The sequence below is a fragment of the Myotis lucifugus genome, unplaced genomic scaffold, assembly GCF_000147115.1.
Source record: "Myotis lucifugus unplaced genomic scaffold, Myoluc2.0 scaffold_99, whole genome shotgun sequence".
Lineage (NCBI taxonomy): Eukaryota > Metazoa > Chordata > Mammalia > Chiroptera > Vespertilionidae > Myotis > Myotis lucifugus.
Genome location: NW_005871147.1, coordinates 21,190 through 44,304, shown reverse-complemented (window position 1 = coordinate 44,304; position 23,115 = coordinate 21,190). Strand labels below are relative to the sequence as shown.

At 56.2% G+C, this 23,115-nt stretch overlaps 1 protein-coding gene across 1 annotated transcript in view; it reads right to left on the bottom strand.

The window, feature by feature from the left end:
• SCN4A (sodium voltage-gated channel alpha subunit 4) overlaps nt 1–22,882 on the bottom strand; it is a 31,342-nt gene extending 8,460 nt beyond the window's left edge. Inside the window, 18 exon segments of the mRNA XM_023756753.1 lie at nt 66–239; nt 555–709; nt 1,401–1,533; nt 3,422–3,916; nt 9,399–9,755; nt 10,905–11,078; nt 12,867–13,105; nt 15,481–15,634; nt 16,194–16,403; nt 17,440–17,581; nt 17,819–17,882; nt 18,694–18,749; nt 18,751–18,997; nt 21,192–21,283; nt 21,711–21,839; nt 22,139–22,228; nt 22,375–22,493; nt 22,584–22,882. Coding sequence (XP_023612521.1) covers nt 66–239; nt 555–709; nt 1,401–1,533; nt 3,422–3,916; nt 9,399–9,755; nt 10,905–11,078; nt 12,867–13,105; nt 15,481–15,634; nt 16,194–16,403; nt 17,440–17,581; nt 17,819–17,882; nt 18,694–18,749; nt 18,751–18,997; nt 21,192–21,283; nt 21,711–21,839; nt 22,139–22,228; nt 22,375–22,493; nt 22,584–22,856 — 3,303 coding nt within the window. The 5' untranslated portion in view covers nt 22,857–22,882.
• Between the last annotated feature and the right edge of the window lie 233 nt (nt 22,883–23,115).

Here is a 23,115-nt window from a genome sequence, read left to right as displayed (position 1 = left end):
GGGCGGGGCGGGGCGGGGCGGGGGCGGGGCGGGGCGGGGCGGGGGCGGGGCCGGGGCGGACTCACGCCCACGATGAGGAAGTCCAGCCAGCACCAGGCGTTGGTGAAGTACACCTTGAAGCCGTAGGCCACCCACTTGAGCAGCATCTCCAGGATGAAGATGTAGGTGAAGACCTTGTCGGCGTACTCCAGGATGGTGCGGATGGTGGGCCGCTGCTCGATGTAGATGTCCTCGAAGGCCTGCGGGCACCAGCACGGGGTGGCCAGGGCCCAGGAGGCCGGGCAACCATGTCCCCAGCCCTGCCCGACGCTGCTGGTTCCCAGGGGCCTGGCACGGGGCCAGGCCGGTGGCTTCTCCCAGACCCCCCAGGCCCATCATGGGGGTGAGCGAGTTTCCCGTGGGGAGAAGCTCCTCGGGCGAGTTCCTCGAGGGCTCTGGGCTGGAGCCTGTCCAGGCCGCGTCCCGCCCGCAGTGTGGGGAGGAGGGAGCCCCGAGGGCCTGCTTTGGGCCTGGCACCTGCCTCGGCCCATGCCCATCCCCAGGGCAGTGCCTACCAGGGCGCCACTGCTGAGCAGGATCATGAAGACAATGAAGGTCTCAAACCAGTTGTGCTCGACGATCTTGAAGCAGGCCCTGCGCAGGGTCCACCACGTCTTCCCGCGGCCCTGGGAGACGTCCACGTAGAGGCAGGGACAGCGCTGCACACAGGCTGGGGGGCACAGGGGCACCACGTCACGGCCCGGTGGCTGCCTCCCCATCCTGTCAGCATGTTCCCGTCACCTCCCAGGATGCCCCCAGACCTGCACCTCACTGCCCCCCGATCCCCGGCCTCATGTCCTCCACTGCTGGTTGGAAATGGGTCCGGCCCCTCCCCTAGAATGGGGGTCCCAGGCTCTCCGCCCACAGCCTTCTCCGCCCATGTGCCAACTGCTGCCAGGGATGGATGTGCAGCAGGAAGACAAGCAGGGGTGTGGGCCCCCAGCTCAGGGACTGTCCCATCCTCCCCGCTCCGCCAGGCAGCCTTCACTCTGCACAGCCGGGCCCTGTTCTCCAGAGCTGTGCCCTAAAGGCCTTTCTCCCTGAAGATGCTGCCCAGGAAGACTGTCTCAGCGCTGCCTTCCCTGAGCCCCGCTTCGTGTCCAGGGCTCGATGGGGAATCGGCAAGGCAGCCCTCGGGGTGCTGCCGGCACCCGCTGCACACACAGGTCAGGTCAGGGCTGGAGGCACCCCGGCTCTGACACCCCTGCCTGGTGCTGCAGGGCAGGGTGGCATCAGGGGAGAAGGTCCCGGGTGCTTTTGGTGACATGCATGCCCCGAGAGGTCCCCAAGGAGGCAATGGGCTGGGGTCTGCTGGGCCAGGGGTGCACCAGGCGAGGTGGGGTGCGCGCATGCGGGCTCACCCTCAGTGAAGCACTCCTCAGGCTGCTCCCCCTCGGGGTTCTCCTCCACCTGCTCCTCGGCATCCTCCTCGGGGGGCTTGTAGTCCACTGTGCTGCAGACGGAGGAGTTCCTGTCCAGGGACTGTGGCAGCTTCTGCAGGGGCCACAGGGTCATGTGACCCCTGGGTCCTCCCACCAGGTGGGGCAGAGGAGGTCAGGGTGGGAGACCAGAGGGAGAGGAGAGAGAGGGGTTGGACAGACCTACTCATTCACTCACTCACTCACTCAACCATGGATGATGGAGCGGGCACCGTGGCCCATGCAGAAGAACCAGATACCAAGGCAGCCGTGGTCCTGCTCTTGTGGCACTTAGATTTGGAGCAGGGTAGGGCTCAGGCCTGGGCAGGGGCGGTGAGGATGTGAGTGGACATGTAAAGGCCTCAGGTAAGGGAAGAGGCTGGGAGAAGAGCAGGCTGGGGTGCTGGGGATGGCTTGGGCAGCTGGGAGTTCTGGGAGGCGTGGGAAGGCCTGAGGAGGGCAGCAGAGGAATAAGATGCCTAAAGGTACTTGCGACAGGCCCGAATGGGGGTCAGAACAGACTGGGGCTGCCACAACCCCAGATAACAGTGCGTGGTGTCCCCAGGCCTGTCCCTAGGGGCTGTCTGGATGAGGAACCTACAAAGGACCAACAATTTTCCCAGCTGGAGCTCCAGCCTGGGGCCAAGAACCTGATGGGAGTGGAGCAGGCGGGGAGGCTGGTTCTCCGACCTGGCCAGGCCTCCCCCACCTCCTCCTGGGCCAGCTCCCGGACTCCCCCCCCTCAAGGGGGACCCCTTCATGGCTGGGGGTGAGGCCCCTGAAGAGGAAGATGGAGAGGGCAACTGGATGTCAGCTCTGGATCCAGAATGGTGACCAGAAAACTAAGGGAGTCCTGGTGTCCAGTTGACAGAAAGGGAGACTGAGGCACGGGGCAATAGGTCAGCCAGGGCATCCACTGAGTCAATTGTCCCGCCCATGTGCCCCCACTCCCACAATCCCCCTTGGAATCCTGTTTTCCTGGCTCTAAAGCGTGCTCAGAGCCTTGGCCTGGGTGTCTCCAGCCCTCCCCCACCCCCGCTCCTCATACCGAGGTCCGTGTCAGAGTCCCGGGTATTTATAGCTTGGCAGGCACTCGGCCCCCTGGAAAGTCAGCGTGCCACATATTTGGGGGGAATAAGAAGTCAAGAACTTTCAGGGCAAAGTTCATTTGGGCCCTGGTGCCCAGCCCGGCCCAGAGCCCATAGGGTGCCGGGGGGCAGGGGCTTATGCTCGGTCCTTCCCCAGCCAGGCCAGGGGGTGGGTGAGGGGCTCAGAGTCAGCTTCCCGAGGAGGCCCAGGCAAGGCCCCAGAGCTTCCGGGGGTGACCACCAGCCCCTCACCATCCTGGAAGGGAAGGAGCAGGAGGAGGGGACATTTCAGCCCAGCCGCTGCAGGGCCCCTACAGGGGCTGGGTGGGTGGTCAGGACTCTTACTGAGGCTCCCTGCTCTCTCCCTACCCAAACTCCTTGCTCCACTGCACCTCTCCTCAGAGTCCCCAGCCCAACCTGGCACTCTGGCCCACCCTGGGGGGAAAGGGACCAGCCCCGGGGGGGCGAGGGTGGGCTCTAAACAGAAATAGGTAACAATGGCAAGAACGCAGAGTGGGCTAAAGAGAGTCCTGGAGTAGAGGTTTCACAGGTAAGAACAGCCTGTCCAAGATCGCCACCTGCTGGTGAAACAGGGCCCTGCCGGAGTTGTGGGGGTGGAGTGAAGGGTGTTAGGGCAGGCAGGACCTGTCATACTAATCGTGTCAATAACAGCAGTAACCGTCACCATTTACCCAGCGCTCACCATGTGCTGTGCACACATCCTCTCATCCAAGGTCACCACAGTGACCCCAGGTAGGCACCATGACCCCCATTTTTCAGATGGAGAAATGGAGGCTTGGAGGCTTGAATAAAGTCACACAAAAATGTGAAGCCGTGACTGCTGACCCCCCATGCCAGGCTCTGCGACGGGCTCACCTTGACATCCTCAGCCTCCGAGAAGGTGTCAGTCTCCTCCTCTGTCGGCATCTCCAGGTCGGACTCCTCGGAGGCGATGGGCACGTGGATGGTCAGGTAGGGGTTGTTGATGAAGTTGAGGTGGTCCAGCTCAATGCTGGGGGTTGGCCCGTCAGCCAGGCCCACGTGGTTCAGGATGTGATTGTCCTTCAGGTCCTTGTCACCCTCCTTGGGCGGCGGTTCCTTCTTCTCGTCCTCGGGGGCACTCTCCCCGGCCTCCCCGGCCTCTCCAGCCTCCTCGGCCTCCCCGAGCCTCCCGATTTGGAGTATGATCTCCTTGGGGCTCAGGATCTTGCCGTGCAGCAGCCCCAGCAGGAAGGCTTTGGCGAAGCTGATGCCCCACTTGATGCGCCCGATGGCGATCTGCAGGTTGTTCATCTCGCCGTCCTCGTCCGGGGCTGCCAGGCTGTCGGCGCTAAAGGAGCTCAGCAGCAGGGCCAGGAAGAGGTTCAGGACCTGGGAGCAGGGGTTGGGGAGCCTCAGCTCAGCCTCCGGGCCCCTGAGGGTCCTCAGGCCTCCAGACCAGATCTACCCCATATTGAACATTTAAAACAGCGCCACCTAATGGAGTCCTCACGACTGCTCATGGAGGTGAGACCTGCCACTCTCATCCCCACTTGGCAGGTAAGGAAACTGAGGCTTGGGCACAGACTAGGACGCTGCGGACCGAGGCTGAGGCAGGGCTTGGGAGGCCCCTGGGTGACAGGGACTCTCCATGATGCTGTCCTCCGCCTCCACTGCCAGGGGACGCAGAGCAAAGACCAGGGTGCATGTCTCCAAGCTCCCAGGAATTACTGGGAACCACTTCTTCGAGCCATCTTTTCTTTCCTGATAAGTGGGATTTTAATAGACCCTGTGCTCCCAGTGCTCAGAGGCATGTCCCCTATTGCCCTGGAAAGGGCAGTGACCCCTTTCTCCCATGGGGTCCCCTGCTCCCCCTGGTTCTCTTCCCATAGTCCTGCTGAAAGGGACTTAAGAGGCTTCTGGTCTACCCACTGCCTCCTGTCAACTTTATCTTCCAGTGGCCAGACATTTACTGGGCCCCTCCAGTGAGCACAGGAGCCAGTGGCCTGAGGGAGCTCCCACCTGCTAGAGACAGACATCTGATCAGAAAAATCATATGCAGTGAGTTTGCACGGCCGTGGAGATGGGCACGGAGGCTCTGAGACCATGCTGCTTGGTTTCGAATCCTAGTTTACGAGCTGTGTGTCCAGCGGCAAGTCAGACCTCTGCTGTGTGCCTCGGCTTCCTCATCTGCATCTGGAGATGTTCCCAGTCCCTGCCTCCTCGCATTGTGGTGAGCACACAGCAGGCACTCCAACATGTTGGCTGTTATGTGTGCAATATTGGAAGGCAGGGCCAGGCTCTTTCTCTGGGGGCCTTGGGGAGGCCCTGGGAGCCTGTCCATGGGAACCTCCCACCCTTGCCCATCTTGTCCGCCCGCCTCTCACTGTCTGACTTCCACCAGCGTCCTCCAAGGGCCTTCTGTCATCGTCTTAACCATCGTGTTAACATAATACCTTTAAAACAGACAGGGTGTCCCCACAAAAAAGTATACATTCTTTAACAGCTGACAGCTCAATTTTGAGAAAATAAAGACTGCCTTGATAATTATTCAAAGTATGTATATACATTTTGGGGACACCCTATATATGTGTGGTGTCTTGTATATCTTCTTTCCTTGGGGGAACGTACTGGGGGGATTCTGCCCCATCTCCATACCCCCAGCTACTTTGCTGCCTTTGCCCCCCACCTAAATTTCTTGGTCTTTTCTTCTCTCTCTTGGGGGGAGGCATCCAGTTGCCAGAAACACATCTGAGATGGGAATTAGCTGCTCTCTGGGTCAGCAGGGTTTGCACACGGCTCTTGCCTAGGACAGAAATAGCCTCCTCGGGCAAGGCGGGGAGCGGGAGGGGGGGGGGACTGGAGGGGAGGGGAATGGACATTGTGCCCCCTGGGGGCTCTGAGGGATGGGTTACCTATGACTTAGTCATTTCCCCTCCTTCGCAGGAGCCCAAGGAAGTGCCCAAGTGCCATGGACGCAGGGGACATGGGTACCCACACTCCCTGGCAGGGTGCCCTCATGCCCTCTGCAAACACCTGCCTCCATGAGCCTGGGGGGGTGGGCGGGGACCGGGCCCAAGGAGCTGACATTGCCACCTCCCTCGGCTGCTCCACTCCCTCTGAGCAAAGTGGGAGAACCACAGAGCTGGACCAGAAAAGGGCATCAGCGGTGGGTGAGGGAGTGTGTGCGGGGTGTGTGCGTGTGACACACACACAGACTCAGGGCAGGGGTTCCAGCCTCGAGCCAGACTGCTTCGGCTCACAGGTGACTGACTCACTTCCCGGGGCCTCTGCTTCCTCATCTACAAAGCAGAGCTGAGCACACGGAGCGTATGCCGAGTGCTGGATGAATGTAAACAGAGGCCAGCCGTCCCGTCCTTGCTGGCGTGGATGTCGTCATTGTCAGCACTGCAGTTACTGTCTACGTTATTGTCACGGGAGTTCAGAGACACAGGTTCTAGTCCAGGCTCAGTTTCCCACTAGCTGTGCGGTCTGGGCAGTGCCTCCTTGGAGCACAGAGCCAGCATCACCGGCCTCACAGGGTTGTGGGCAACATCAAGGATGATGCAAATAAAGCCCCCCACGCAGGCACCGGCCCCTGGCAGGAGTGTGAGGCCCCCGATGGGGATCTATGCCACACACGCCTGTGACATTTGAACTCCCCTGACCTCGAGGGCCAAGTGCTTTGCTAATCACTGAGATGTGCGTTGTGTAATCCTCAGGACCACCCGGTGAAGTGGGTCATCCCCATTTTCCAGATGAGACATACTGAGACCAAATAGGTTAATAACTTGCTCAGGGTTTCCCAGTTAGTGGTGGCACAGTAGGGGCTTGACATGATTTTGAGTTTGCACACAAAAACCCCTTGCAGAGCCTTTCTGTCACCCCCAGGTCCTCCAACTACATGACAAACTGCTACTCAGAGACTGCTACCCACACCCTAATCCTGCCCCCGAGGTCTGCCCAGCCATCTTCCCTCTCTTTCTCCACGCCCCAAGACCTCCCTCCCAGGGACAACCAGCCTGGGGCCTCCTGTCTAGCTGTCCCTCATCCCAGGGTCTCCTCCTCAGTTGAGGTGACAACCCACCCCACCAATCTGCTCCTGCCCCCAGCCAGAGCTCAGCGATATCTGAGACGCGCTGACCCAGCAGCCCAAGGATTCCACAGGCCTTTGCAGAACATGTTGGGGAGGGAGGGGGATGGGACGTGCGTCTTCCCGCCTCTGTTGCCCAGGGCAGTGCCTGCCAGCCACTGCAGGGGGCAGCTGAGCACAGCACTCCGGCTAGGACTGACCCCCACGCCACCCAGAGAAGGGGAGGAGTCGGGGTCGACAGGGTGAGGATAGATGCCTGCCAGGCCCGAGCCACAGAAATGCTGGTCAGCTGGACCACAGCCCCACAGCCTGTTTCTCATCAGCCCCTGCACCCCTTCCCTGCACCAGTCCCCCACAAGCCAAGCCCAAAGTGGCAGGATGGAGGCTGTTTGTGCCATCTCTGGATTCTCCCAACACCCGGGGCCTGATTCCCAGGTACAGAGGGTGAGAGGGTGGGAGAAGGCCAAGAGGCCCAGCAACCTCGGATGCCAACTCCGTGCGGTGCCTTCTTGCACACTGTCACGCCACTCCTCCCAGCCACCCTCTAAGGTACCCACTCTTTTTCTTTCATGTAAAATTGGAGAATCCAGCCAACCAGAGAGCAGTAATTGGTTCAAGGTCATGCAGATGGAAAAGGAGCTGGGATTGGAACTTAGACCTGTCTGATTCCAATTATTATGTTACTTTACCCAAAACACCAGGTTTCAACAGCACTAATCACAGTGCCAGCCCTGGGCCAGCAGCAAGAGCATCTCCAGAGCTCGTTAGAAACACAGATTCCCAGGTGCTGGCCCAGAGCTGCTAGATCAGACTGGGTGGGTGGGAGGAGGCGGCAGGTTCTAAGAAACTCGCAAGCAACTCTTAAGCAGGTTAAAATTTGAGAATCATTGGATTAAACCACAAAAAATTTTGCCATTTTGAGGGAAACAAAAGAAAAAATAAACAAATGGGACTACATTAAACTAAAAAGATTTTACACGGCAAAGGAAACCATTAATAAAACAAAAAGACAACCTACTGAATGGAAGATTTTTGTCAATGATATCTACACTGATAAAAGAGAAAGATGCAAATTGACCGTACCTTTGTGATGCACACCAGCCAATCAGGAGTGAGTATGCAAATTAACCCAACAAAGATGGCGGGTTAATTTGCATACACAGGTGCTGAGCGGCTGGGGACGGGGCAGGATGCTTGCATCACTGCTATGGTGACAACACAGGCATTCTGCATCGCCCCAGTTGCTCCAGGCCTCTGGGCAGTGTGGGAAGGCGGAAAGGCGGCTTCAGCCTGAGCGAAGGCAGTGCTGGCAGCCAGGGGAAGGAAGGCCCATTCTCGCATGAGTCTTCGTGCATGGGGCCTCTAGTATCTTATAAAGGGCTAATATCCAAAATTTATAAAGAACTTATACAACGCAACACCAAAAAAACCAAACAAATCCAATCTTAAAAATGGGCAAAGGACCTGAATAGACACTTCTCCAAAGAGGACACACAAATGGCCGATATAGGAAAAGATGCTCACCATCACTAATCATCAGAAAAATGCAAGTTACAACCATAATGAGATATCACCTCACACCTGTCAGAATGGCTATCGTCAATAATCCATAAACAACAAGTGTTGGAGAGGATGTGGAGAAAAGGGAACCCTTGTGCACTGGTGGTAGGACTGCAGATTGGTGAAGCCACTATAGAAAACAATAGAGAGCATCCGAAAAAATTATGGCCCAGCGATTCCACTTCTGAAGAAACCTAAAACACTAACTGGAAAGAATATATGCACTCTTATGTTCACTGCCTCATTATTTACAATAGCCAAGATACGGAAGCAACCCAAGTGCCCATCACCAGAGGAGCGGATAAAAAAGTGGTGATGCGTATATACAATGGAACATTACTCGGCCATAAAAAAGACTAAAATCTTATCATTTACCACAGCATGGATGGGCCTAGAAGGTATTATGCTGAGTGAAATTAGTCAGTCAGAGAAAAACAAATATCATATGATTTCACTTATACGTGGACTCTAAGGAACAAAATAAACAAACAAAATTGAAACAAACTCATAGATACATAGAGAACAGACTGATGGTTGCTAGAGGGGAGAGGAATTGGGGGATTGCGTGAAAGAGGTAAAGGGATTAAGGTATAAATTGGGCCCTGGCTGGTGTGGCTCGGTTGGTTGGGCATCATCCTGTGCACCACAAGGTTTCTGGTTCCATTCCCAGTCAGGGCACATGCCCGGGTTGTGGGTTGTGGGGATGTGCAGGAGGCAGCCAATCCATGTTTCTCTCTCTCCCTCTCCCTTCCTCTCTCTCTAAATAGCAATAAAAAATATATTAACAACAACAATAAAAAAGAAGTACAATTGGTCGTTACAAAATAGTCACGGGGCTGTAAAGTCCAGTATAGGGAATATGGTCAATACTATTGAAATAACTAGCTCTAGTACTAGGTGGGGAATGGAAATACCAGGGGGAACACTTTGTAAAGTATGTGAGTATCTAACCACTATGCTGCGCACCTGAAACTAATGCAAAATAATACTGAATATAAACTGTAATTGAAAAATAAAACTAAAGAAAAAATTTGCCATTTTGGGGGGTTGAGGGGGCAGGAAGAGAAGAGCCATGTATCATGCAGTTCAACTCATAGGAAAAGGGCCCTCGCATGACAGCCCCCTTCAAAGGGAATAACGGAGATAAAAGAACGGGTCATGTCTTGGACACTTGGATTTCCTGGGCAAGGGTGGGGGGGCCACCCAGCCGGCCTCACTCACCACTAGGTTGCCGATGACCATGACCATGAGGAAGACGGTGAGGCACATGGCCTGGCCGGCCACCTCCATGCAGTCCCACATGGTCTCGATCCACTCGCCACACAGGATGCGGAAGATGATGAGGAAGGAGTGGAAGAAGTCGTGCATGTGCCAGCGGGGCAGGCTGCAGTCCGAGGCGATCTTGCACACACACTCCTTGTAGCTCTTGCCGAACAGCTGCATGCCCACCACGGCGAAGATGAACACGATGATGGCCAGCACCAGCGTCAGGTTGCCCAGCGCCCCCACGGAGTTGCCGATGATCTTGATGAGCATGTTCAGCGTGGGCCACGACTTGGCCAGCTTGAAGACCCGCAGCTGCCGGGCGGGAGGAGGGCAGGGGCGAATGAGGCCCAGGGACCCCTGGTCAACCCGGGGGAGCCCTATCCTTAGGGGAAAGAATCATCTTGAACAGCTCGATCCCCCATTCCCTGAGTGATTGGAAGGCCTGTTTGCCTCTCTGTTAAATGAGAACATTCATATCCTACTACCTCATGCACTTCATATGTTCAAAAGGAAAAAAAAGTCCGTATTTGTCAAAGATACAGATAAAGCTTCCAGCCAGTGTAAGTCAGTGGTCGATAGTCAACCTATGAACCAGGAGGTCACGATGCCTGGGTGGGCACCGGTAGGGGGCATGTAGGAGGAGCCAATCAATGATTCTCTCTCATCATTGATGTTTCTATCCCTCTCTCTCTCCTTTCGCTGAAATCAATCTAAAAACGCCACATATTTAAAGATACAGATAAAGTGTTTACAAGTGAAATTATATGTTGGGATTTGCTTTAACATACTCTCCTCCACAAAAAGTGGGGGGACAGATGAAACAAGAGCAGCCGACTATTGATGGCAATTGAAGCTGGGTGATAGGTACACAGAGGTTTATTATACTTTACTAGAGGCCCGGTGCATGAATTCATGCATGGGTGGGGTCCAGCCAGCCTGCTCTGATCGGGGCCGGCCACAGGGAGGGTCCAAGGGCAGCTGGTGGGCCGGCCCCACCCCCGATCTGGGTGGGGGGGGGGCTGATCGGGGATGGGGCCAACCAGGGGGAGGGTCCGCAGGTGGTTGGCCAGCTGTCTCACCCCCTGGTTGAACTCCCCAGTCGAGGGGACAATTTGCATATAGCCTTTTTATTATATAGGATACTTTTGTGGATGCATGAAAGGTCCCAGAATAAAGTTTAAACAAATAATAAAAGTGCTCCCAGGGGGTGGTGGAAAGGGCACTAATTCAGAGCTCCGATTCTATCACTAAAGATCCTCCCAAGCCTTAGCTTTCAGGGCTACAGTCCGGGCCAAAGTGCCTGTTCCACAGCCACCCAAGGTCACAGGGGTCAAGCTCCTGGGCTGTCATTTGGGCTCCCAGCAGCCCTGAGTGATAGGGGAGGGGGCTCCCTTTCTTCCTATTTTCAGTAGGAAAATCCCCACCCTGCCCCTCTCCCACCCCGGCCCGGGGCTCACGCACCAGACGGAAGGAGCGGAGCACCGACAGCCCCTGCACGTTGGCCAGGCCCAGCTCCACCAGGCTGAGCGTGACGATGATGCTGTCGAAGATGTTCCAGCCCTGCTGGAAGTACTCATAGGGGTCCAAGGCGATGAGCTTCAGCACCATCTCTGCTGTGAAGATGCCCGTGAAGACCTGTGGGGTGGGGGGCGGCCCCGTCACAGGTCACAGAGCTTCCGGGAGCACAAGGCTTTGAGAGTCTCCTACCCGACTCCCACCTCCTGGCAGAGCCTGTGGGGCCCAGAACCCTGAAGGGGCAGGTAGTGGTGCCCACGGCACCCGAGTGTGCGTGTGAGTGAGGAGTGGGATGGCCATTCCACAGGGGAGATGGGGACCAACCAGAGACCTGGGCCCTTCCGTTTTTGGCCATGTGACCGAGGGCCAGCCCTCAACTTCTCGGGGCCACTCACAGAATATTTAACACTCACAGAGGGCTTTGTGGTTGCCATGGTAACCTCATTGGTATGCTGGTTTCGGTGTAATTGAAGGGATTATCACACCCGGCTCAGGAAAAGGAAATTGAGGCTCAGAGAGGTTAGCGGGAAGTGCTCGGTCGTGCTGCCCACATGGGAACGAGTCAAGTCTCAAACCCGCTTGATTCAGTGTCCTGTTTCTGCTCCCTACAGCCTCTCTACCCTCCCTGGCATGGGTCTCAGGACCCAGCCTCTTGGTGGACTTGGAAGTCTAGGGCAGGGGCCAAAAGGAGGCAAAGTTGGGAACAATGAGGAGGCCAGAGCTGCCTCACCCCCAAACACAACCCTCTATATGGCGTCTGAGGGCTGCAGAGTCCCTGAAAACTGGCCCCTCTCCCCCAGGGCACGGCCCCCCTCCTGCCAGACACCAGCTGCCCTGGGTCCCCAGCTTGCCCTGGCACATGCTGAGCCCCGCCCAGGAGCTGTCCCTGGCCATAGCAGGTGCCCAGTCGGCAGCAGAATGTGGGCAGGGGGTGAGCAGGCTGTGGGCCGGCCCCATCACGTACACCCCAGCAGCTGCACCAAGTCCAGAGCACGCCCTGGCCCCTCCGGCCCAGCCCGGCCACGGCTGCTCGGGCATCTCCACAGAACAGACTTGCCTGCCTCCCAGGCTGGGGACTCCAAGGTCCGAATCCCTTGCTATCCACCCAGGCCTGTCCTTCCTCAAGCCTCACATCTCACTCTCCTAGGCCCCCCTGACCCTCAGGGTCGGGAGCGTCTGGCCCATCTGCCATCCTGAAAACATTTGAGGGAAACTGAGAAGGGAGGGCAGGGCTGGAGGAGGAGGCGGCTTTTTCCCTTTGTCAGGCTCCACCGTGGCTGGCAACGAGGTGATAATGCTCCTAATGGGTAGGGATAAGCAGGCGGATCAGTGTGTGTCAACAATAGCGGAGCAGGCAGGGCTGCGGAGGGTAGTAAGCCTGGCCTCGCTGGAGAAAGGGGACGGGCAGGGGGCTGAGGGTTGGGGGACTATGCCCTGGGGCCTCCAGGATGAGCTGGGGCCTCTTGGGCCAGGGTGCCCATGGCTATCTGTCCTACTTTTGGGTCCCGTAGTCCCTCTTAGGCCCACAACAAACAACCTCTAAAGGTGGAGAGACCTGTCACCCAGTCCCCCCACCTCCGTTGCCTCAACTCCCCCGTATCTGCATCCATGGCATGACCTGGACTCCAGATCCCCGGAGTCCTGATCTTAAGGATTCCAGAACCTCATCCCCACTCTCTCTGCTCCCAGCTATCCTGAAACCCAAATACATCCCGTGGATCACCCCATATACCTTTCTTGTACATCAACTTATGTCCCCCACATGCTGGGAAAATAACCCCAGCCTGTCCACATATGCCCCCCAATAGTGCCCCATATTTCCACACAGCTGAGAGGGCTTCATCAGGCCCTGTGTCCTCTCTCCTGTCCTGCCTGGGAATGACCACCCCTCCCTTGTCCCCTCCCTACCAGGTTGCCCACGCTGAGCACGTGGTCAAATTCCTCTGTCATGGGGTAATGCTCCATGGCCATGAAGAGGGTGTTGAGCACGATGCAGATGGTGATGCCCAGGTCCACGAAGGGGTCCATGACGATCAGGTGGATGATGTTCTTGAACTTCATCCATGGGGCGCAGCAGTTCCATATGAGCACTTTGTGGGCACACTTGTACCACCACGGTGGGCATTTCTGGTGGGCCTCTTCCAGCTCTGGGGGTAGGGTGGAGTCAGACACGTGATGTGACCCCCTCTCAGTGGCTACCTTCCTCCACTTGGTCTTTGGGGCTCCCCAAGCCCTGCCTTTTAGATCACATCTCAAACCCCACCCCTCAGGGCCCCCTACTCCAAGCCACACCTTTCAGTGCATCACCCTCAAAACCCAACCCTTTAGACCAGCTGTGGGCAAACTACGGCCCGCGGGCCGGATCCGGCCCGTTTGAAATGAATAAAACTAAAAAAAAAAAAAGACCGTACCCTTTTATGTAATAATGTTTACTTTGAATTTATATTAGTTCACACAAACACTCCATCCATGCTTTTGTTCCGGCCCTCCGGTCCAGTTTAAGAACCCATTGTGGCCCTCGAGTCAAAAAGTTTGCCCACCCCTGCTTTAGACCCTGCCCCCCAAAGACCTGCCCCTTAGCGGCCTTTGCCCCAGGCCCCTTCTCTCAATGGGCTAGTTCAAGCTTCCGCCTTCTTGACACAACCCACAAAGCCCTGCCCCTCAGTGACTGTCACCCCTGCCAGCGGCCCAGGACAGTGATCCTGCACCCTGCTCTCGCAGTGCCTGAGGGTCCCTGGTGGGAGGTCACTGCTGGGGGTCAGTTCCCAGTTCCTCCTGCCGCTGGCCAGTGCCACTGGGGAGCAGACTGGGATCCCCCTGTGGGCTCTTTATCGCTTTGGCAGTAATGCCGGCCCCTCCAGACTGTTCCCAGCCAATCAGTCACTTCCCACCAGAGTGGCTTTCTGGAAATGTCCCCTGTTCTTGCTGCCCTAGCTCAAAAGCCCGTAAGGCCCCATGGATAAAGCTGCTCCTCCACCTGGACTTCCAGGCCTGTGTTGCTGTGGGAATCCTCAGCCCAGGCATGATCCCATTTCATTCCCACCAGAACTTCATACATGCTGTTAGTGCCTCCATCTCATAGAGAAGGAAAGGGGATTGGAGTGGGGCAGTCCCATGGATCCTTGGATTTGCAAGCATGATTGGGACACCCCAGGGGTGGGGGTGGCTGACTCTCACCCCCATCCAGGAGTTAGCAACCTGGGCCTCTCATAAAGGCTACACATTCTAGTCCAGCGGTTCTCAACCTGTGGGTCGCAACCCCTTTGGGGGTCGAATGACCCTTTCACAGGGGTCGCCTAAGACCATCGGAAAACACATATATAATTACATGTTGTTTTTGTGATTAATCACTATGCTTTAATTATGTTCAATTTGTAACAATGAAAATACATCCTGCATATCAGATATTTACATGACGATTCATAACAGTAGCAACATTACAGTTATGAAGTAGCAACGAAAATAATTTTATGGTTGGGGGTCACCACAACATGAGGAACTGTATTAAAGGGTCGTGGCATTAGGAAGGTTGAGAACCACTGTTCTAGTCTGACCTTAACAACGCCACCCCACCCCCAGCCTGGCTGCTACTGCAGGTGCTACTGCCAAAAATTCTCACAACCATCCAGCAAGGGCAGTGTTGAGTGATCTCCTAGGCCAGCTCTGCCCAGCATTCTCTGGGGCATTCTCTGGCAGGGCACCCATACCTGGATGCCTGTCATACAAGGTTAGGTGAGATGGTGCCCTCTAGAGGTGTGCAAAGTCCTCTAGGATGGCGGTCGCCAACCATTGGGACCTCACGGACCACCAGTTGGCAACCATTGCTCTAGGACCTCCAAGTCCTTCCTAACACAAGTGGCCTGGGAAGGGAACCAGATCTCTTCTATGACAGATTTCCTTCCTTCCCTCACTCCCTCTCTCTCTCTTTTCTTCCCTCCCTCCTTGTCATTCATCCATATACCCATGTGTTTCTTCCCATTCATTAATCTTTCAGCCTGTCCATCTATCCATCATCCATTCATCATCCATTCATCCATCCATCCATCATCTATCCATCCAGTTGTGTAAATCTATCTACCTTCTTTTTATTACCTCATGCTTATCCTCCTCCTGAGACTTGGGGAGCAGCACGGGCATTTGAGGGAGTCTGTGACTCTACCTGGGCAGAGTCTGGCCTTTGGCCTTTAACTTTTACCCAGAGACATTTGAGGAGCAGGATCTCCCATTTCCGGAACTTTGGGCCTTCCTGGTTAGTATTAGTATCCTGTCCTCCATTGCCTTGGCAGCCCCCAAGGCCCTCCCGGAAGCCCCCATTTCCCGTGGCAGCCTGGCCTTGCAGCCAGAACGGGGCAGGGTAAGCCAGGACTATATTTATCGTGGCCATTTCTTCGATGCCAATATTAAGTTACTGTCCTCCTGAAGCTGGGCCCAGCCAGCCCCACCCTCACTTCCCCAGGAGCCCAAGTGGCCTGATGGGCAGGACATGCAGTGTAGGATGGGTATGGGGGAGCCGGGCACTCACCTTCCATAGCATCTGAGATGGCGCTGTCTGCGCTGCAGCTCGGCCGTGGGGGCCCCTTCTCCCCTGGTGATGTGTCCAGGCTGCCATTGCAGTCTTTGCTGTGGGCTGGGTCACCTTCTGCCTCCGCATCTTCCAGAGCCTGGGCAGCCTTGGCCTGTGGACCGGCAGGGTGATGGGCATGAAGTCCATTTCTGAGCCAGGAGGATGGACTGATTGACTTTCAGAGCTTCCTCACGAATCCTTTAGGATGGGGCCCCTCTTCTTGGCCTGCACTGAGCCTAGTGGTGGTCCAAAGTGACAGAGGACCCTCATCCTTGGAGACCCTCTACTCTGACGCCGTGACTGAGCCTGCACTTCGTGAGATGATGAGAGAGTGGGTACTCCTCCCTGGGGCCTCATTAGGACCCGCCCCTCTCTTGACAGGGACCCATATTCTGCCCAGAAAGAATCACTAAATCATAGATATTCAAGTTGGAAGGCTACTCTGATTCCTTGTCACATATGGGGAAACTGAGGCACAGAGCTGCAAAATACTCTTTCTACTGCCTGGATGTCTCCCATCCGACCAAAGCCCCAGCCGGGGGCCTCTGCTCCCCCTGCCTCCAAGCCCCGCCCCTTCCTCTCCCTCACCCTCAGCCTGCCCAGGAGAACCCAGGCTGAGGGGCAGGGAGATAGATCCCTGGGTCCTCGGCCTCCTCTCTCTGATTCCAGACCTTCTCCATTTCCTCCTGATGCTTTTTGTATTTCTCCAGCAACTGCTGAAACTCCTCTTCTCTCTCCAGATCCTCAGCCATGTTGGCCTCGTTCTGCTCAGCGTAGGCCATGGCCACCACCGCCAGGATCAGGTTGATGAGGTAAAAGGAGCCCAGGAAGATGATGACCACAAAGAAGAGCATGTAGGTCTTGCCAGCTGCTCGGAGGGTCTGGGGGTGGGGGCAGGACAGGAAGTATCACATGGTGCCCGCCTGCTTCACCCACCACCCCTCTCCACACACCCATAGCCCAGAGAGGTAAACAGAGAGGGTCCCTCAGAGAGCCTGATGATTTGAGCCAGGGTCTGGTCATCCTTAACAGGCTAAACCACACTCTGGGGAACTTCCAAATGTATACCCAGGACCCAGACTATCCTGGTCTCCTGACTCAGAGAGCCCTGAGGACCAGCCAGACATCGTGAGGTCAGAGAGCCAGGATAAAAAATGGTGAACATGGGCTATGGGGGCTTGAGTCCTAGCTCTGCAATGGTGCCTGGTGTCTTCTAAGAGCTCAACAGATAGTAGTTATTATTATTATTACTATTTTCAATAATATCATCAGTGTTAGAAGTATCACCAGGGACCAGAAGGCATTGTTGCTCCAGACTCAGCCTGTTCTGCAAACAGTAGAGCTAAATAATTGTGTCTGGGGCCCTGGCTGGTTTGGCTCAGTGGATAGAGCGTTGGCCGGCAAACTGAAGGGTTGCAGGTTCAATTCTGGTCAAGGGCACGTACCTGGGTTGCAGGCTTGATCCCTGGCCCCAGTCAGGGTGCATGCAAGAGGCAACCACTCGATGTGTCTCTCTCACATTGATGTTTCTCTGTCTGTCTCTCCCCTTCCCTTCCACTCTCTCTAAAGATCAATGGGAAAATGTCCTCGTGTGACGATTAGACAACAAGTTAAAAAAATAAAAAATAAAAAATTGTATCTGGGTAGAGTTGAATTTCTAAGCTGCCCTGTGGTACTGCGAGGTCTGGGGATCTGTGCCGGGCCTGGATCTCAGCAAAGATGGAGAAGGATAAAGAGGCTATGGCTCAGATCTGGGCAGATACCCAATGTTGGGGGCTCTAAGAAGCTGTCTGTATGTAGGGGCACTGAGGGGGTCCCACAGGTGAGACAGCCCTGCTGGGGGTCCTGCCAGGCGACGAAGAGGCTGTGGGGATGAGGGAGGTTCTAGGGCTGAAGAGCAGGGTGGGGCAGCTGTACCAGCTGGAAGAGGTTCTCCCAATAGTCCTGTGTCATGAGGCGGAAGAGAGACAGGAAGGCCCAGCTGAAGGTGTCATAGCTGGTGTAGCCATAGTTGGGGTTCCGCCCAGCCTTTATGCACAGGTAACCCTCGGGGCAGCGCCTAGGGATAGAATGGGGTCTGGTTTTAGGGAAGAAGGAGAGCTCCAACTGGGGGCCAAGAAAGGGGGCACCAAGGGGAGGAAATGCTTCAGTCCTGTGTCCCAGAAACAGGGAGATGTTCCATCCACGCCCATAGGTTTCCCCTCTATTCCCATCCTCCCCTGGTCCTTGGCCCTGAGCAGCCCCCCGTTTTCTGACACCCCTGTGGCATCTTTTCCCATCGCCCAGCATCACTCACCCAGCGTCGCTGCTGTTCCCACAGAGCAGGGCGTCGAGGGCACCCTCCAGGAAATAGAAGTTCCCTTGGGGGTCAGAGGCCACAGAGGATACACGTCACCACATGGACACACCATGGGCACATGTCACTGCACACCTGGGGACACATCTGTGTGGACCGCACCAAACAGCTGCTTCCTGGTACCCCCCCCCTCCTTTAGGGGCATCCCCAAATCCTAAGGTCTCTGGGTAGATACATGGCAGGGAGCTCAGCTCCAAGTGGTGTGAGCTCAGTGCCTGGTGTGGTTGCACAGTCAGAATGAGCAGGGACACAGAGAGACGGGAGGAACATGTATGTGTGTGCATGGGGCTACCATGTGTCTGCGCAGGGCCCCTGACTGAGGGCTGAGGCTGGGGGACGAGGAGGCCAGACCCAGGGTACCAGGCTGAAGAAGGGGTACCTGTTTCTAATTTGCCAGAAGGCATTGTGTAGACGAATGGTGGCCGTGGGAGGATGTGTGCCTTGTGTGTGAGTATGTAAAGTGTGAGTATGTAAACAGGATGTGGGTGTGTGGGTGCCTGGTGGAGGCCCTGCCAGGGAGTGCAGAGGTTAAGGACGAGGGAACACGGACTGCTGCTTCATATGGTGGAAGCTTCAGGATTTCCCAAGCAATTTGGCATTTGTTGTCCTATTAACCCTTTGAGAAAGGTGTTGTCATCTCAGTTTTCCAGGTGAGGACTCAGCATCAGGGAGACCAAGTGACTTGTCAGAGGCAAGTGGTAAGTGATGGATCTCAGCTCAGGTCCTCTCCTGATATGTATTTTATGGGGGGGCTGCCCTCGGGACTGGGACTGGCCCCCCTGGCCTTCCAGCCTCCATCCAGCCTCCATCCTTACCTTCATCACTGATGTAAGCATCCCAATCAAAGGTGTAGTTGCTGGCCCTGCTCTCCGGGGTCGTTGCCGTACCAGGTGTCGTTGCTGTCCCAGGTGTCGTTGCCGTACCACAACTCATTGTCGTACCACGTGCTGTTGGTGTCGTTGAAGGGTGGGGGCCACCGCACGCACTTCTGCCGCAGGTTTCCCATGAAGAGCTGCAGCCCCACCAGGGCGAAGACGCTCAGGCAGAAGACGGTGAGGATCATCACATCCGAGAGCTTTTTCACCGACTGGATCAGGGCCCCCACAATGGTCTTCAGACCTGACCGTAGGGTGGGTAAGAGTATGGACGGGGAGCAGGCAGGGCAGGGTGGTAACTCCCTCCCTCATCCTCCAAGCCTCTGCCTACTCCATCTCCTCAAGACCTGACTTACCAGGGGCACCACTTCCCGGAAAGCTTCCCAAATTAACCCCACTCTTCTCTGATCACGTCCATAAGCAGGAGCCTTCGATGGCCACAGAATCTCAGCCACCAGGAGAATGGGCTATAAAGACTTCACGGGCTGCTGCCTGACTCACGGAACAGCACACAGTGGAGCGTAATAAATGTCACTAGGGCCTGGCTGTTTTGCTCAGTGGTTAGAGCATCGGCCTGAGGACCAAAGGGTCACAGGTTTGATTCCCGGTCAAGGGCATGTATCTCAGTTGCAGGCTTGATCCCGGCCCTGGTTGGGGCACATGCAAGAGGTAACCAATGATGTGTCTCTCTCACATCGATGTTTCTCTCTTCCCCTCTCCCCTCCCCTCAACTCGAAAAAAATCAATGGAAAAAATATCCTCAGGTGAGGATTAAAAAAGTTAAGAGAGAAATATACATTTAAAAAATAGATATAAATAGAAAACAAACAAAAAAATAAACGTCACTAGGTCAGCATTCCCAAAGTGTGTTCCACAAAACACTAATCTCCCAAATTGTGCCCTTAAAGGGGAGCGGGTATTCAATAATGTTCGGGAAAGGCCGAGCTGTGTATTTCTCTTGGAGAGTCACTGTGTAGATCATCTAATCTAAGGCTCTGACAAGTCCTCCAGAAACAAACAAAAACTTCTAATACCACGTTTATTAACGTACTCGGTCACAGAACCCCTTTCCCGATAATGCCTGTCAACCCCCAAGGAATAGCGGGGTTCACGCTGAGAAGCTCTAGACCAGCGGTTCTCAACCTGTGGGTCGCGACCCCTTTGGTGGTCGAACGACCCTTTCCCAGGGGTCGCCTAAGACCATCCTGCATGTCAGATATTTACATTATGATTCATAACAGTAGCAACATTACAGTTATGAAGTAGCAACGAAAATAATTTTATGGTGGGGTCACAACATGAGGAACTGTATTTAAAGGGCCAGAAGGTTGAGAACCACTGCTCTAGATTGATTTGGTATGATCATCGCATTTGGCCCTTTGGATGGACAGCGGCATAAACAAAACTTAGGGAATTCCAGGAACCGATTCCCATCATTTATGGAAGAGCCCTTCCCTTGGGCCTAATCATAGCGTCTCTCGCTTCAGTATTAGTTTATTTCCTTTTCTTATCCTGGCATAGACAAGAGATGCTCAGCAGCCTCCTTATAAAAGCCCGCCAGAGCTCCAAGGATGCTGGGAGTATGGCATCGAGGAAAGGTGCTGTGGCCTTGGCTCCGTGGCTGGTGTTTGGCCTTCGGTCAGCACTTGCCCCTACTGGGGTCTCTTGGGGCCTCCTTCCCGCACCGCAGTGTGAGGCCTTTGGTCTACAGGAAAACTCAGGTGCTTTCTAGCATGAAGACGGAGCCATTTCCCCTCCTCCCAGAGCCTGCTCGCCATCCCTTATTGCCTTTCTCTCCTCTAATGAGCCTTCTCCAGTTTCTACACGTGCTTTTTTGAGGGTCTGGATGATCTGGGTTCTATTTATTTCCTGCTTCCTGATGCATTACTTTGGAATTGCCCGGCCCCATGGCTCAGTGGGCAGCGTGCTCCCTATGGAGCCTCAGGGCCGGGACTTTCCACACTGGTCCCTGTGTGTCTCGGCTGGAGGTCGCTGCTCTGCACACTGGCCGTGCACTAGTGCTCTAAGTACCCTACTGATATTAAAGCATTTGATCCCCATAACGGCCCCAGGCACGGCACTGTTATTATCCACATCCTACAGATACTGAGGCACAGACAGCGTAAGCCACTGGCCCAAGGTCAAAGTTAGGAAATGGTGGAGGTGAGAACTGACATAGGCAGTCTGGCTCCAGAGTCTGTGCTCTTCCCCCCTTGCTATGCAGCCCCTCAAATGCCCATCCTCCAACGGGCCCTTTTCTCCTCTCTGGCCGTGGGACACCCGCTGTGTCCACGCTGTGGTGTGTGTCTTACACACTCAGCCTGGGAGTCTTGTGACCCTGGGTCAGGCTCCTGGAACTAGAGTGTCAGGTTCCAGGCCTGGGCATGAGGGTGGGGGGCTGTTGACCCCAGCGGAGGGTCCCTGCACCTCCCCAGTACCTGGGATGACTGTGATGGTTTTCAGGGCCCGCAGCACCCGGAAGGTTCTCAGGGCGGAGATGTTGCCCAAGTCCACAAACTCCGTCACGTACCTGGGTGGGGGTGGGGGTGGGGTCAAGGCTGTGTCAGAGCCGGGGGTAGGTGAGAGGACAGAAATCAGGAATCCTTGTAGTTGGGGTTCCCACAGGGGGCCTATGGGAGCCTGAGAGTTGGGAGAGAGGGCAGGAGCTTGGCTGGGGAGTGGGTATGGCCTCCCAGTGGGTGAGGCCTGGGGCTCAGAGCTGTTGTAGGCTCAGGGCTGCTGTGTGTGGTTGTACATGGTGTGTGTGTGTGTGGGGGGGGGCAGCAGGAGAGCCTTCAAGCCAGACCCTGGGATGGTGGCTCCCGGAGTTGCACCCCTGCCCCGAGGCCCCTGCAGTCCACCCTCTGAGAGGGGAGCCCACTCAGCTGCTCTCTTTGAGGCCTGGCCCTCTCCGCTCCCCTGGCCACAGCCTCAGGACACCCTGGGCCCCTGCTCACGCCATCGTGATGACGCTGAAGTCCAGCCAGTTCCAGGGGTCCCGGAGGAATGTGAAGTCATCGATGCAGAAGCCTCGGGACAGCATCTTGATGAAGGATTCAAAGGTGTAGATCCCTGTGAAGGTGTACCTGGCGGGGAGAGGGCCGGCCAGGGCCAGGTGTGTCATGCCCGGGTAGGGGTGTGGGTGGCAATGATGGACCTCCCAGGATGGAGGGGCATAGAAGTGAAATATGCCGCCCGGGGCTGAGGACGTTGGTGAGAATGACAGTGTGTGCCACCTGGAGGCTTAAGGTGTCGATGGGGTGATAGTGACGGTATGTGTCCCCCGGGAACACAGTCCTCAGAGTGCGGACACCTGGGATGGGCGGAACCCCAGGGCCAGAGGGGTGGGGCTGGGGAAGGTTGTGGGAGGGGAGGAGAGACTTACTCCACGTTCTTGGACCAGGAAGGCGGATCACTCATGGTCATGAACACGCAATTGGTCAAGATGGTGATCATGATGAACATGCTGAACAGCGTTGGGGGGAGGGTCAAGGAAAGTGAGGGAGCAGGTGGGGAAGGGAGGTGGACAGAGGGCCTCCTCGCCCACAGCACCCCGTTTTGCTTATCCCTACCCCCGCCTCTGCCTCTCCCCGCCCTGCGCTCGCCCTCTCAGCAGGATATGAGTGGATGAGCACCTTGATGGCGCCGCGTCTGATGATGTTGAAGGGGCTCAGCAGGTAGAGGGCGGGGGTGGCGGAGAAGCGGAAGATGGACTTGCCCTTGTTGAGCACGATGAAGGTCTGAGGCAGGGAGAGAGCTGTGAGGCCTAGGGACAGGCAGACAGACGGACGATGCACAGACAGGCAAAGCAAAGCCTCCCAGGCCCCCACCTTCTTGTCACTGTAGTAAGGGTCCAGGTCCTCCAAGGGGATGCCGATGACCTCTGGCGGGGGGTCCCCATAGATAAGGGGCAGGTTCTTGCCAGCCTCCAGGTCGCCCCGTGGCTTCCGCTCAGGCTCCGTGATCTCCATCTCCTTGTTCCGCTGCTGCCGGGCCGCCTCCTCCACTATCCGCTGTTCTATGGCTGCCAGGGACTCCTGGGTGAAGGGGCGCAGGCTGTGGGGGCCCACAGGCACCACGGTGGACAGAGACAGGCGGGCCATCCTTGCATCCTGGGTTCAGGGGCCAGGAGGGCAGTGGGCAACAAGGGCAGCTGTAGCGTGCAGGCCCCCAAATGCTGGGTGGCCACCCGCCCACGGGCCAGGCTGGGGGGGTGGGTGTGCAGGTGCTGCTGGGATTGCAGTGTGTGCCTGCAAGGCCTGAGCGCTGCTGCTGTCCAGGTATTGGACGCAGGAGCATCACCCCCGAGCCCCACGCCACATTCTCCCCAGCAGGGGTTGGCCGCCCTCAGGACTGATGACA